The sequence below is a fragment of the Callospermophilus lateralis genome, chromosome 9, assembly GCF_048772815.1.
Source record: "Callospermophilus lateralis isolate mCalLat2 chromosome 9, mCalLat2.hap1, whole genome shotgun sequence".
In the NCBI taxonomy this organism is placed as follows: Eukaryota; Metazoa; Chordata; class Mammalia; order Rodentia; family Sciuridae; genus Callospermophilus; species Callospermophilus lateralis.
In genome coordinates this window covers 60,580,414-60,596,978 of record NC_135313.1, presented here as the reverse complement: position 1 = coordinate 60,596,978, position 16,565 = coordinate 60,580,414, and the positions used below count along the sequence as shown (strand labels likewise).

General features: G+C 33.2%; 1 protein-coding gene and 1 non-coding gene across 7 annotated transcripts in view; both read left to right on the top strand.

Annotated features, from left to right (window-relative positions):
• Ubr3 (ubiquitin protein ligase E3 component n-recognin 3) overlaps nt 1-16,565 on the top strand; it is a 237,067-nt gene that overhangs the window by 140,919 nt on the left and 79,583 nt on the right. For 4 of the 6 annotated variants that reach the window (XM_076865444.2, XM_076865439.2, XM_076865442.2 and 1 more), the window contains 4 exons: nt 5,966-6,099; nt 10,415-10,525; nt 14,489-14,701; nt 16,067-16,203. In XM_076865444.2, coding sequence (XP_076721559.2) covers nt 5,966-6,099; nt 10,415-10,525; nt 14,489-14,701; nt 16,067-16,203 — 595 coding nt within the window. The remainder of the gene's footprint in view (nt 1-5,965; nt 6,100-10,414; nt 10,526-14,488; nt 14,702-16,066; nt 16,204-16,565) is intronic. The other 2 variants (XM_076865443.2, XM_076865440.2) reach the window with 1 other exon arrangement.
• On the top strand, nt 12,313-12,385 carry Trnaa-ugc (transfer RNA alanine (anticodon UGC)). The gene has a single exon. It is a non-coding gene; the product is annotated as a tRNA-Ala (tRNA).

Below are 16,565 nucleotides of genomic sequence, written 5' to 3'. Positions count from 1 at the left end.
AAATATTTGTGCCCCAAGCAATATTGTTTATCCTTTCAAAAAAAACAACTCTTTGCTTTGTTGATTTTGTATTTTCTTGTCTTCTCAATTACATTGATTTTGGCTCTGATTTTAATTATTTCTGGTGTACTACTGACTTTGGTGTTGGTTTGTTCTTCTTAGAAGATGGAAAGACATCATATTCCTGGGTAGGCATAATTAATATTATCAAAATGTCCAGTCTATCAAAAGTCTTATACAGATTCAGGGCAATCCCTGTTAAAATACCAATGACATTCTTTACAGGACTAAAAAAAGCAGTTCTAAAGTTATTTTGGAAAAATAAAAGATCCAGAATAGCCAAAGCAGTCTGAGTGAAAAGATGGATGCTGGAGGCATCACAATACCAGACCTCAAATTATACTACAGAACTATAGTATAATTGAAAATAAAATAAAAATTGAAGATAAGAAGTATAGCATGGTACTGGCACCAAAACAAACATGAAGACCAATGGAATAGAGTAGAATGGAATATACAGAGACAAACCACATAAATAAAATTAGTTATCTGATACTAGATAAAGGTTCCCCAGCATATGTTATAGAAAACATAACTTTTTCAACAAATGATGCTAGAAAAACTGGAAATCCATATGTAGAAGAATGAAAGTTGACACTTTCTCTTACTCTGCACAAAAGTTGACTCAAAGTGGATCAGAGACCTAAGAATTACACCAGAAACTCTGCAACTGCTAGATTAAAACATAGGTTCAACACTTTACCATATTGACATAGGAACCAACTTCCTTAATAAGACTCCTACCCCAAAATTGGTAAGTGGACTGGCATGAAATTATAAAGCTTCTGCACTGCAAAGGAAACCATTAAGAGCACAAAAAGAGAGCTTACAGAATGGGAGAAGATCTTTGTTACCTACTCCTCGGACAGGACATTAATATCCTGAATATATAAAGAACTCAAAAAACTTAACACCAAAACCTCCCCAAATAATCCAGTTATTAAATGGGCAAAATAACTACATAGACGCTTCTCAAAAGAAGAAATACAAATGGCTAGCAAATGTATAAAAAAATGTTCAACATCTCTAGCAGTAAGGGAAATGCAAATCAAAGAGATTTCATTTCACTCCAGCCAGAATGGCAGTTTTCAAGAATATAAATGATAATAAGTGTTAGAAAATGGAGGAAAAGGTTCACTCTTACATTGTTGGTGGGACTGTAAATTAGTGCAGCCACTCTAGAAAGCAGTATGGAGATTCCTCAAAAAACTGGAGATGGAACCCTGATATGATCCACTCCTCAGTATATATCCAAAAGATCTAAAATAAGCATACTGTAGGGATATAGCCACCTCAGTGTTTATAGCAGCACAATTTGCAGTAGTCAAGCTGTGGAATCAACCTAGGTATCCTTCAGATGACTGGATAAAGAAAATGTGGTATATATACACAATTGAGTATTAACCACTAAAAAGGAATAATATGACATTTGATGGTAAATGGATGGAACTGGAGACTGTCATGCTATGTGAAGTAATCCATATTCAAAGGTTGAAAAATTTTTCTGATATATGGAAGCAAATCCAAAATAAGAGGTGTGGGGTGGGGAGAGAGGGAAAGAGAAAGAGAAAGAGAAAGGGTATGGGGATTCTATCAAAATAGAAGAAAGAAAGTCAGTGGACTAGATGAAGGAGATTGAGGGAAAGGAAGAAAGGATTGGATAAGGGAAGAACAGTGGAATGAATCTAACATAACTTTCCTAAGCACATACATGAGTAAACCATAGTGAATCTCACCATCATGTATATCCATAAGACACTGACTAAACAACAGCAATAACAAGAATCCCTGAGAGTAAATGGCAGAAAGATCAGTAGAGGGAAGGGAACATGGAGAGTGTGGAGGGGAGGCAAAAGGGAAGTACTAGGGACTGAATTAGAGCAAATTATATTCTATATGCCTTTATAGTTATGTCAAAATATATGCCAATGTTATGTATAATTTAGAAGAATCAATAAAATGGAAGAAAAAAACCCCCCAGAGATCTTATATATGTTACACAGTTTTTTTTTTTTTTTTTTGTTGTTGTTGTTCATTTTTGTTAAGGTGAGATCACAATAACATGATCAGCTTTCTTGTTAATTTAATTGTTATAAAATTTGAAAGCTTTATAAATCCATAAATATTGTCAGTTTAAGTATTTTAATTATATCTGAAATGTTCTAAAAGTTTTCTTCTTGTTTGTTTGGCTACTAGAGCCAGTAATTTTTTCTTTGGTACTAGGATTGAACCCAGGGGTACTAAACCACCAAGCCATGTCCCTAGCCCTTTTTAATTTTGAGACAGGGTTTCACTAGGTTGCTTAGGGCCTTGCTAAGTTTTTGAGACTGGCTTTGAACTCATGATCCTCCTGCCTCAGCCTCCTGAGTCACTGGGATTACAGGCATGTACCACCACACCCAGATAGAGCCAGTTAATTGTGAAATAGCCTAAGGATATATACATTGCCAACCTGTCATTAAAAAATATTTTAAAAATTTGAAGTTTTTTTTTTTTTTTAAGGATTTGTCTCAATATTACCCATCCTCTCCCATTTGAAGTATTTTGAAGTAATGATATTTCTTATGTAATTTAGTCCAACCCGTTTAATCTATCTTCTACAGGAGTTCATATGAAGAAATTAAATCTGAAAAGAACTGCATATCTAGATTTTCAAACTGAAAATCAGTGTTCTTGTTTGTAGAAAGGTGTAAGCAGTCAGATAAAAACCATATAGGGGAGGGTGGGTAGGGAATGGAGCTGTAAAGAAGGGTATTTTTTGTATACTGTTAAAACTAAGTAGATATTACTTCATGATTGGCCTGAAGACTATCCTGCTAAGTGAAATAAGCCAAAGGTAAAATGTTTTCTCTGACATGTGGATGGAAGCTAATTCACAATAAGAGGCGGCAGGAGAATAGAAGTTCAGTCATTTAGACAGTGGGGAATGGAGAGAAGAGAAGAGGAGATAGGAAAAGGAAAGACAGCGAATGAATCTAACATAATTTTCCTATGTACATATATGAAAACATCATAGTGAATCGCACCATCAGGTACATCCACAAGAATGGAGTCCTAACTAGACTAAGATATATTCCGTACTTGTATAATTATATCAAAATGGATTTACTATCATGTGTAACTAAAAAGAACCAATAAATTAAAAATATAAAACAACTCATGCTGCCTTCTCACAAGATCAGAGAGGAGAAAAGTTAAATGGAAAACTTAAATATCATTACATTATTTATTATAATTTGCACACACATAACTCATAAACTGATATGACCCTAAAAAAACTAAGTAGATATTAATTGAAGTTTGATTGTTTCGACATGAAGGTATGAATTGTATTCCCTAAGGTAGTCATAAAGAAAAACAATCTTAAAACACATCACATAAGTAAAAGAAATGAGAAAAGAATCAAAATGATGTACTAGAAAAATCTTAATCACAAAAGAAGGAAGTAATGAATGACTTACGAAATAAGAGAAAACAAATTACAAAATGGCAGAATTAAGTCCTTTCTTATCTGTGATCACTTGAAATAGAATGCATTACATTATCCAGGTAAAAGGCAGAGATGGACAGAATGGATGAAAAATTGTGATAACACTATATGCTCTCTACACTTTAGATCTAATGACACCAGTGGGTTGAAAGTGAAATAATGGGAAGACATTTCATGCAAATAGTAACCCAAAGAAAGCTTTAATATATAAAGCTTTAAACTAACATGAGACAAAATAAACAACACATTATAATTATTTGTAAGAAACAAAGAAGGATTTTATATATTAATAAGCTGATCTTGTGCCATACAACAGAGCCCACAAATATATGAAGTAAAAAATTGAGAGAATCGAAGAAAGAAACACTTCTCCAGTAATGTTTGGAGACCTTGGTGGATAGAATAGCTAGATAGAACACCCAAAAGACAACTGAACACTTGAGCAACACTATAAAACAAACAAACCTAAGAGAATTATATAGAATTCAACAAGAGTAAGCATATATTTTTTACTGGTGAATTCTGTCAACCACTTAAAGATTAATATTAATTCTTCTCAAACTAGTCCAAGTAGTAGAAAAGAAGGAACACTTCCTTAATCATTCCTATGATGCTAGCATTATCGTGACACCAAAACCAAATGAGGACATCACAAGAAGAACAAAGATAGATCAATAAATACTCTTTGTGAATATAGGTTGAAGAGATCCTCAACAAAATCCTAACAAACTGAGCCTATCAGTATAGTAAAGGATTATAAGTCATCTTGATTATATTTTAGCTGCTAGCATTCATCTGCTTCTGTTACTTTGTTGCTGCTGCTGGCGCTTCTACTGTAAATCCCTCCCAAAGTCATGGCCCACTATGGTTCACCTGATATTCTCTTCTCTAAGAACAGTTTCCCCCATGTTATTGAATTTAATAGTAACATGGTACTGTTTATTTTTATTTTCACTCTTTTTTTGTGCTTTGATGTTTTATAATTATAAAATCTTAGCATTGTTTTCCCCTTATTTTGCTACCTACCTCTTTCTAGTTTCTTATTTTGAAAAATTTTGTCTCTAAGAAAGTTGAATACCCTTTACCTATAGTCACCAGTTGTTGCCATATTGCCATGATTTTTTCTTTAGTATTCTTAGATAGACCGACAGACACATATGCACACAAACACATTCCTTTTTAGAAGAAAATTGTTGACATCATAACATTATATCCCTAAATATTTCAGAATGTTATCTCCTAAGAACAAGGATATTTTACATAGACATAGCGCCATTATACCAAATAAATTTAATATTAATAACAATGCACTGACTATTCAAATTCACTCAGTTGTCCAAATATTTTGTGTTTCTTATTTATTTGAAAAATAATAGGTCTTTATATTTATGTGGTACAGGGTGATGTTTTGATGTATGTATACATTGTAGGAGGAGTAACTCAAGCTAATTGACTTATCTGTTACATCACCTTTTGGCATTTCTTGTGAGAATCAATGTTATTTTTATAATAGATATTCCTTTTCTTGATCCAGGATCTAATAAATGATCATGTATTGCTTTTTGTTGCCATTTCTTGTTAATCTCATTTAATTTTGAATAGTCTCTCTAGCCCTTTATTAAAATTTAAAAGAATCCAGGTTGGTTGTTCCATAGATGTGTTATTATCTGGATTTGTGTGATTGTTTTCTCATTATTAGATTCAAGTTAAACATTTTTGGCAAAGGTATTACCTAAATGATGTTCCTTCCATTGGCTTCACATTAGAAGGCACACAATGTCCACTTGTCCCATTTTTGGTGATGCCAACCAAATTTGATCCCTTGGTTAAAGTGGCAAGTAATCGGTAGAATAATACTCTAAGACCTGTTTATCTTTTTACCATTTTACTTGCTGTTCCTTGCCTTAACCAAAGAATGTGTCATCTGTTAACTGTCATTATTCTTACTGATACTTCGTTTTCTCAAATTTGACCTGTCTAAACTCTGTCAGGTTCTCATGAAACTGCCTTCTCAGTGTTTGAACCACTTCCTTGTTGTTCACAATTCTAGGCTCACTTTGAGCTTTTCCCCAATCCTGGACAAAGGCGCTTTCTCCAAAGATCTCTGCTTTCTTTTTGTGAGAAATAGTGTATTTAGGAATTAAACTTGTTTAGGGTTTTTCAGTGGACATATACTTAAGAAACCATCTATCCATCCATACTTTTGTGTTATCTTGAAAAGTAAATATTGACATATTTGTACCTTTATTTACTCTGTAGAAGAAAACTCAAATGCCACTCTTTTAAGGTCCTAAGAATATTTTAATAGTGGAAAATTTAGTGTAGTTTGTGGTGAATAATCTGACTTTTCTTGGAGAATCAGGTATGTTAGTTACTTAATGAGTTTTTTTTTTTTTTTAATCTATGTTGATGTAGTTTTGGGGCAGTGCCGTGATAATGTTGAACCAAAAAAATTGCCCATTACTGAAGAGGAGCAGATTTACCCTTGGGACACATGTGCAGCAGTTCATGATGTGAGGCTTTCATTATTACAGCGTTATTTTAAGGATGTAAGTACTTTTTTGTTGAACAATATTTTAAACTGCAAAGTTGATGGTGATTTCCCTCCAGAGTTTTATTTTATATTTTCTATTTCTAATGAAATGTCATTCTGATTTCAAATCTGAAAGTAGCTTACCAGAAAAAGTTAATATGTGACTAGAAATGAAAATCTGTTAATAAATAAGAATTTCAAGCAATAAATGTGATAGGTTTATTTTAAATGTTCATTGTAAAGTATTCACAGTTCAATTTAGTGGAAGAATGGGTATTAACTCTAAAAAAATTTAGATATAGTGTGAATTAGATAAAGTGTGACTATTTTGCCAAGATTTTTGCCTCCTTTTTCTTTCATTTAAAGATATACAATAAAATCTCATTGCAGTACTTCTAAAATATAATGGAGGCATAGTCATGCCTTGTTGTGAACTTAGTAGGTTTTTTCCCAGTTCTTGCATCTAGATGCTGTAGTACTCAGAAGTGTTTGAAAGCTTTGAATATATAGTTTAACATCTTTAAAAAAATTTTTATATCATTGATGTTTCCTGAGTGAATTATCAAATGGAGTTTCCTTTCCTGTGCTATCGTTTTGAATCAACTGTGTCTTGTGGTTTAAGTAAACGTATGATAAAGGCTTAAAATACTTAAAATGTAAAACATTATTTTTAGTTAGGCTACATATAAGATGATTATCTAGAAAGATTTCCAGATAGAACTTTTTTCTTCCTTGTAAATATGTTGGTTTAAATAGAAGAAACTATTAGAATAGGTAGGAGACAGAATACTTAATTAGAAAAAAACAGTAAATGACAGTAATGATAAGAGCTAGAATATAACGTGATTCCATACTATATTGGACTAAAGTTTATGGTGGTTTCTGGAGGTTCTAGTTAGGGAGGCATTGTGTAGAGTAGAAAGAGTCCTAGACCAGGAAAAAAAAAAAAAAAAAGAGATTTCATCCCAATTCTGCTGTTTCTAAGCTATGTAAGCTTGGCTAAATTCCTTAAAGTCCTCTAAAACTTGATTTTCTCATCTGTAGAGTTGAGAATGGTCTTTCCTGCAGTAACTCACCAGGTTGGAGGTTCTTTTAGATCACCTTTCCTGTAATACAGGTCAACAGAAATGTGAAATGATGTTTTTAATATTCACAGAAGCTTACTTAGGGGCTTAGATTAGGTTTTATAAGGCAGTTCAGTTTAGGAAATGAGGACCATGCTTCCATACATTTTCATAAGCTATAAAATTAAATTATGGTTAGTTTGTAAGTAACTTCTGTGCATATTGCACATGTGTGCACACACATTTTCACACTTTTGAAATTCCTTATTTTTGTTTGAAGTTTTTACAGAGTACATATGTTACGTGACTAATCAAAGACCAATATTTTCTTCTTTCCTTCCTTCTTTCATACTGGAGATTGAATCCAGGATACTTAACCACTGAGCCACATCTGCAGCCTATTTTTTAATTTTTAATTTTGAAATAGGGTCTCACTAAATAGCTGAGACTGATCTCCAACTTGTGATCCTCCTGCCTTAGCCTCCCAAGTTGCTGAGATTACAGTGTGCACCAGTGTGCCTTGTTAAAGACATTGTAAAATTATATTAAGTTCTGCTTTTGTGCAGTTTTGCTACATCTTTGGTTTGACTTTATATTTTGGTCATAATCCTGGTTTTAATTTTACCGTCTTGAGTCACTTTAAAGTAAATGGATAAAGATAAATGCCAAAGCCAAATAGAAAAACATTTTTGATTCAATCAAAATATAGCCAAGACTTAAGAGCATAATAATTATGAGGGAATGGATGATTAAATAAAGGAGAGAAGGTCTGGGTATGTCTTAAAAGCCAGAGTAGTTATTAATTCTAGAAAAAAGGTTCTGTTTTTTTTTTTTTGAAATAAAAGGGCACTCTGACCTGAAATTTGAAAATTTGAATGGAACTGAACTCTGTGTTTCTGTTAGTGATTATGTGATTTTTATTCCAAATCAGTACTTTTGTGTCCTTTCATAATAGTTATTTTGTGTATATATGACATACTCCCCAGATGATATGCCTTTGGAGGTCTAAGGCCATTTCTTATGTTGGTTTTATATCCTCTCAGAGGCTCGAACATACTCTGTGTTGTAGATGCTTCCCGGATTTCTTACTGAGTCACACTAAACAGAATGCCAGTTTTATAGCTAGAATAGACTGTATAGAACAGAAGAGTAACTATTATTGGGCACTGGTATTGATTTTAGAATTAAACTGTAGATTCTGCTCTCTTTACATCAAATGCATGCATTTTACAGAGTTGACATGTAGAATTTAGTTATGTAAGACAGTACATTCACTATAGAAATTGGAAGTGTTATATATGGATGATGTGACATATAACATAGAGGGACAGAATCTGAGCTTTGGAGTCAGGTAGACTTGTTTCATCTTGGGCTCTACTGCTTAGAGCTTATTGATCTTACTAAATTTTTCGTTCTTTTCTTTTAAAAAGGGATAATTCCACCTACCCTAGGAAGTCTTAGTAAATACACAAGTTGTCAAGATTTAGTGTTAAGTACCGATTACAGTGACGGGCAGGCACATAATTGAAGTTTCTCTAAAATATTAATCTCACACTAGTAAGTGCTTTCCTCTACTTCTGAATGTAGCAAACTCAGATAAAATATCTATGAGTTATATAGACAAATGACTACTATTTTCATTTTTAAAAGCTAATCACTTTTATTAAAAATAGATTCATTACCTTGTTATAGTATAGTGACAGAGAGAGCAACTTATTTGTTAACTGACCACTAACCATTCTAAAATAATCTAACACCCAAATCTGCTTCAATTTCAAGTAGCTCCAAAACATAAAACAGAGATGAGTAGGCCTTCTGATGTTTTTCTGATTTGTAACAGTAGAAGCTTGCTTACTTGCTGTGAGTATTTGATTTGTCACTGCACATCTTTAAATCTGCTGGGAAGGCATTTTGCACTCTGAAATATTTTCAACTTTTACATACTTTTGAAGAATTGTGATCTAAAATTGGAACTTTTTCCACTATCATTTAAAGTTCATTTTGATTGGGTGTGATTTCAAGCACGGATGATCCTAGCTGCTGGGGAGGCTGAGGCAGGAAGATTGCAAGTTTGAGAATAGCCTGGGCCAACATAGTGAGACTGTGTCTCAATGACATGAAAAAATAAATAATTTGGTGATTTTACATATATAACTTTTTCTCTGAAATAAAAATAAAATTTAAAGGTTTAAATTTTATTTTAACATGTAAGAACATGCTTAAAAAATTTGATTCGATAGCTTTCAAGTCTTTCTTTCAAGTTAGATCTAGGCCTTACATTGCTCTGGCCTGCCAATTTGTTTACTATAGGCTCTAGAGGGTAAATTAAAGTTCATGCCCAAATGTTGTTTGACAGAGACCAAATGGTGGAAATTCCAAGCAAGAGATTTTGAAAAATCTTAAGCCTCTCTATAGGTTGAGAAGAGGTTTGGAACCCAAGTTGTGGTATACAGGTTAAGGGCTGATGTAGAATGACTCTAATTTTTCTAACATGGTGACTAATTTGATTGTGGAGTTTTTAAACTGAGAGGAAAGGAAAGATTCATAGAAAAGATGCCATGTTAAGTTTTTGACAATGATTTTGTGTTAACTGAGGGACATCAAACTGGAAATTTCTGGTAGGCTGTTGAGATTTTGTTTCAAACAACCAGACAAGATATCCAGACTTACAGGGTAGTAATTTCAACTTACTAATTACTTGGTTAGGGAGAATGTTTTCATGAGAAGAATAGTAGCAATGAGTAAAGAACTTTGAGGAGTAAAAACATTGAGGGGGCAGGTGAAGAAAAAGAGTCTTGGAAGAAGGCCTAAGGAAAACAGTTAAAGAGAAAGGAAGAAAACCAAGAGAGTAGCATCATGGATGCTAAAGGAAAGTAGGCATTTAAGGAAAGCAGTTGTTATGTCAGATATCACAGAAAGATTAAGTTCCATATAGAACATATAAAATAATCAACAATATAGTTTATAGTGAATATATACAATTTGAGAACTTCTCTTTTACAGGATGGAAAAAGGCTAGTTCATAATGTGTATTTTGTTTCCTAATGAGTGTAGATATTTGAGGCCTGAAACTTCATGGTATTCTGATTTTAAAGATAAACTGCCTTAGGGCTGTCCAGTTAGGTTAGTCAGATATTTATTTATATCACAAAACTACAAATGCCACATCAGTATAACAATATGAAATCATGTAGAGGTTTGTGAGGATATATTTAAACATGTTTATACATCTTTAACTTTTTTTTTCTTTCTTTTTTTTTCTTTAAGAGTTCTTGTCTTTTGGCAGTATCAATTGGCTGGGAAGGAGGTGTTTATGTACAAACCTGTGGCCACACATTACATATAGATTGTCATAAATCTTACATGGAATCATTACGGGTAAGTTGATTGGAAAAAAAAAATTAAAGGTGTGTGTATCTTTCCATCTTCATAACATGTGCATCCCAGTTCCACCTCTTCAACTTGAGTGATTTTCATTTTTTTACTTGACTTTAGCAGTTGACTTCCCTGTTGCAACTGAGACTTTGGTATAATTACTTAGAAATATTAACCTTTTTAACATTCTGCCATATCATCTTATTATATGATTCCTCAAATTCTCTTATTTTCACTCTCATTAGATTTTTTTTTTTTTTTTGGTATCAAGGATTGAACTCAGGGGCACTTGACCATTTCGCCACAATCCCCAGCCCTATTTTGTTTTTTATTTAGAGACAGGGTCTCACAGAGTTGCTTATTGCCTCACTTTTGCTAACATTGGCTTTGAACTTTCAATCTTTCTGTCTCAGCCTCCTGAGCTGCTGGGATTATATTGCACCCAACTTCACTAGGATTTTTTTTTTTTAACCCTCTTTACATTTTTCTTAGTAAATTACCTCTTGTATTATGCCTATTCTGACTTTACTAGTCATTTAATCTGTCTCCCCTGATTTTAGATCTGAGAGGCTTGCCCTGCTAGAAAAATCATAAAACTAATTGAACTGTTATCACAAATTTATGATTTCCTACAATAGTGATGTAGAATCATGAGTTGTAAATATACATTTTAATTCAATTATCTGTCTTTGGTTGCTTTCTTCTCTTCTCCTCAGCATCTATTCTAAACCTTTGCCTCTCCCATTCCATTTTTTTCCCCCTAAACTCCAAGGTCTTTTTTCTCCCATTAGATTCTGTCTCATGTCAACAGGAAAACTGTCTCTTTGTCATACATTTCCTTGGCTTCCTAACTTTTTAAAAATTCCATAATAAATGATTCCATATTTTAACCCATTCTATCTTTTCTATTCTTGGAGATAGTATTCTTTCTTCTGTTTAGGAATAACTTTTCTATGAAGGTACTCTATAATCTGAGCTTGCCTGTTACATTATCTTTTATCAACTTAGCATTAATAAATTCACTAATAGTTCCTTAATCACATTATACATTTTCCATACCCCTATATTCAGTTATTCATTCAATAAATATTTGTTCAGTGTCTGTAATGTTCTGGTACTATGATAGTCATTGAAGATACAATAATGAATAAGACCTGTGTCCACAAACAGTTGCAGTATATGTGCTAATTATTATGAGGCATATACAGGATCTTATTGGAACATCTGCTAGGTGCCAGAATATCTAATGAAATAAGATAAATGAATGATGAGACATGAGTCTGGAAAGAGAATTGGGACCAGATTGTAAAGGGCCTTGTGGCCCATGTAAAGAATTTTACATATAGATTCTTTAGAGAAAGTTATTAAGGGCTTTTAAATAGAAATATGAAATGTCCACAAAGGTCATTTTGACAGTTGCATAAGAGAGGGGATTAAAGGGGCATAAGAAGAAAATGTGATTATAACTATTTAGGAAGTAAATAATGGTGGCTTGGACTTGGTTATGGTAGTGGAGATGGAGAAGATGTTATAGATTTGAAATACATTTAAAAGGATACTCTTGTGGACTTGGTGAGAGATTGAATATAGAACATGGGGAGAAGGAAGGAATCAGGATGAAAGATGATGGTGATCATTAAAAGATTTTGATTTGGAATAACAAGGTCTCATGTTAGGCACTAGATACATTAGATCTTGTGTAGCAGTGTGGTTGGGAAGCTAATTAGGAAGATCAGCAACAAGGGTAAGAAGAATAAAGTGGCTGGGAGAAGAACTGAAGGGAAGGAGCTGGGGATATAGCTCAGTTGGTAGAGTGCTTGCCTTGCATGCACAAGGTCCTGGGTTCAATCCCCAGTACCCTCCCCCCACCCCCACACAAAAAAAAAACCTGAAAAGACTTATTAATTATGTACTTTTAGTGGGAGAAGGCAAGGAGCTAAAGGATTGCCATAATTCTTCTTTCTCAAAAGGGGGCAGTGGTAGGGTAGGTTAAGGAACTTCGAATTGGATATGAGAAGGCTTCCCAGAATGTTGGAGAAAGATTACTAGATGATATTTAGGACTCAGTTGAAGATGGAATCCATACGTGGCCAGAAGGTATTTTATTTTTCTTTATAGCATTCTGTTTGTATATAGAATTGGAGAAGCTATACTTTGCATTAGTATTGTGTAAAGGTTTTGTTAGACATGAAAATGGAAGGACATACGGAAGGGAGTAGGAAATATTACCAAGAGTTTTTGAAGTGATAGATCATAGTTTATAGGCAGAATAGGACAGGCCTTATCAAATAGAAGAAAAAGAAGGGAATAAGAAGTAGGATTTGGTGGTCAAAATATAAGAGGTTTGAATTTAGTACTTCAGATAAGGAACAATTTTGGTTCACTATAGGACAGGCTGTGGTTATGGTAACAGGTGCTAGAGTAGAACAGAAGTCAAACCATAAAAGCTCTGAGGTCAAAGAGCTAAGGGACTAGGGTATAAGATTGGTTGTGCATTTATTCACTAATGCTGAATGGAAGGGTGGCAGGACTTGTAATGATTAGATTTGATTTAGGTACCAGAGTCTTCAATGGTGAGGGTAGAGGGTGATAGTGAAAAGGAAGGAAAAGCATGGTATCATGGCTAAAAGACGTGAGCCACAGATGAGCGTGCAGGAGTACCAGGCCAGCACTAGAGAGGATACTGAATTATGAGGGATGTTAGAGAATGAGGGAGAGGGCTTCTGGAGAGACTTCAGGAAAGAGTCTAGTTTCAGTTATAGCAAGGAAGAGAATCTAGCATTCTTTGGATTTAAGGATATGAGAAAGGTTAATCTGGGATGCCCTTCTGTGATCAGGTTCCTTGCTTCAACCTTCTAGTGCACTCTGTGTGTCTTAAAAACAGCTCACAATTCTCCTTTTCTGGAAAGCCTTCTCTGTCACATTTCTCACAATATATTTTATTTGTTTAAATTTACTTTTAAGTTTTGAGTACCTTAAGAAGGGAAAATGTATCTTAACTATACTTACATGGCACAGCATTTGACATGTATAGGAATTTAGTATTTATAGAATTAGACTGAGATATGTTGTTACATTTTTAAGGACTTAAAAATTAATTTCAAAAGTGAAAAAAATAGAATTCAGTTCTTTTATTTAAAATACTTGCATTGCAGGATACAGTGAAATGAGCATTAAGTCAGCTATTCAATTACTTGTGTGTAGCAGTTAGATACCTTAGAAGACACATCACACTATTTTTATGCTTAATTTACTTTAAAAAGTTATCTAACCTACATCAAAAAACATGAATATTGGATAAACTACTTCCTCCCTCCCTCCCTTCCTCCCTTCCTTCCTCCCTTCCTTCTTTCCACCAGGGATTGAACTCAGGGGCACTTGACTGAGCCACATCCCCAGCCTTATTTTGTATTTTATTTAGAGACAGGTCTCACTGAGTTGCTTAGTGCCTTGCTTTTGCTGAGGCAGGCTTTGAACTTTTGATCCTCTTTGCTTAGCCTCCTTAGCCTCTGGGATTACATAGAATAGTTTACAGGCAAAATAGGACAGGCCTTATCAACTAGAAGATGTACCACATGTACCACGGCGCCTGACTCCATTGTTTCTTATAAATTTTGAAAATCGGGGTTTGAAGAAAGTGGAAAGTGACTCACCTTATGTGGGGTTTTAAAGAGTTTTAAAAAATCTTATATCCATATTTCAGATTGATTGAATAATTTTTTTCAGTGTTTCATACTGAGAGTGGAGTGAGATACTTAGGCAGTTCTTTGGTGAGGACAAGCTGTTACATAATTACTATGATGTAAGAAGTGATTTCCATAGTTAAATGAGATTGTTTTTACATGACATATTTTAGAAATGTCTTTCTTTGAATGGTTCATTAGTTTACTAAAAAATTTGGTGGTATAGTTTTTATTTTCTGTACATGTGTGCATTATATATCTATGTGTTTGTTTCATCTTTTAGAATGACCAGGTTCTTCAGGGTTTCTCAGTGGACAAAGGAGAATTCACGTGTCCCCTCTGTAGGCAGTTTGCTAACAGTGTTCTTCCTTGTTATCCTGGAAGCAATGTGGAAAATAACCTTTGGCAACGTCCTAGTAACAAAAGCATGCAAGATCTCATAAAGGAAGTGGAGGAACTGCAGGGACGGCCAGGAGCTTTCCCAGTAAGCATCAGTGTAAGGCAGAAATATCCTGGTTAACTTGGCTCTGCTTTTCAGTTTTATTTTCTTTCCTTTTAAAATTTACTCTGTACTTGTATACATTTAGAAGAAATTGCTTTTAGAGGTTTTTCTCTTCTGTTTAAGCTTGCTGAAAAACAAAAATGAAAATAATAGAAGAAATTATCAATGAAGGCTAGACTTTTCCCTATCCTATAGCATTATAACTTTAATATACATCTTCCAGGTCATGATTTCCATTAGGTATAGATACAGTTAAGCCCTTTTAAAATGTCGAAATATTTAAAAACAAAGCAAAACAAATTATATAGAGACACATGTTGCTTAGCAATGGGGACATTATGAAAATTGTCAATTGGTAATTTTGTCATTGTGTGAACATTGTAAGTGTACTTACATAAATTAATATGGTTATATAATCACTAAGCAATATAATTTTAAGGGACCACTATTGTACACATGGCTAATCATTGATTGAAACATCATTATATGGCACATGATGTTTAGATACATTGTAGTATAATCATAAAAATATGCTCATTAGATGCATTAAGATTAAGGAGATATATCTACACATACACTCACACATTTATGCATTTACTCTCTGTGTGTGTGTGTGTGTGTGTGTATGTGTGTTAGAGAAAATGTTGTGTGACCATAAGTCAGTCTACTTAACTGTGGGGTTCTGTGTAATTGAACCCATCTTTTATCTCATCTAGTAGGATTCATTTGGTTTAAATTCTTAAAGCATTTCACCTTTATTATAGATTTATGATGTGGTTTCTGAGAGAAATGACAACTGTGCCTGCTTTATGTAATAAATTTATGAAAACTGTGGATAGTTACTGACTTTTGAAACAGAAATTCATATATTAAACTTACTCAGAAGGATTTACCTCCTAGCAATTTGCATTCACAAAACAAATTTTAGAGTCTGATTATTTTTCTTTTGTAAATCCAAAGTTTTATATGTTTAAAGTATGCTTAAAGAGACATTGATATTATTCTTTGAAAAATAAACTTAAATTCAAGTCAGGTTTTCTGAAAACATGGAAATTTTATTCCAAAATAGTATTTAATGACACCCACTTACTGGCTTAGACTATAGTTTGTGTGGATAATTCATATTTGGATTATAATATTATTGATAACAATGTAGAATCAAAAGATTATAAGATAATCTATTTCTGATTGTTTTTATCTTTATACTTTAAATATATTTATAGTGGATAGATAATGTTAAATCTATTTTGCTTTTTAACTTTGATTTCCTTGTATGTTCATTTGATAAATATTCTAGTTTTAGGCTGTTATCTAAAAAAAATGAATCTAAACTTTATATATATGTTTGCATTTATGTAGTCAGAAACCAACTTAAGTAAAGAAATGGAATCTGTAATGAAAGATATAAAAAATACTACTCAGAAGAAATATCGAGACTATAGCAAGACCCCAGGCTCACCAGACAATGATTTTCTCTTTATGTACTCAGTTGCTAGGTAGGTATATGTAGTATTACTTTTTTATTTTCTTATTCACTGTATTTAGTTATTCGTTTTATCACTCAGTGAATCTTTGTTTTATTTCCACTTAAATTTATTTAAGAAAAGGATGTATGTTTTTAATATTGGTTAAAATTATGGCTAATTTTAGAACCTCCTAGGAAGACTAGAGATGTATACTTCTCTGTCTTTCCTAAAGAGTTTTTAATCTGAATGGAATGTTGGGTAAGTGTTATGCAGCATTATAGTATATGTGGAGAAAAGTATATTATTAATGTTTTGGGACAGATAAGTCCTATAAAAAAAGTGGTAGTACTGAGAACTAGGACATTGTAATATGGTAAATATTTTTAATTTAT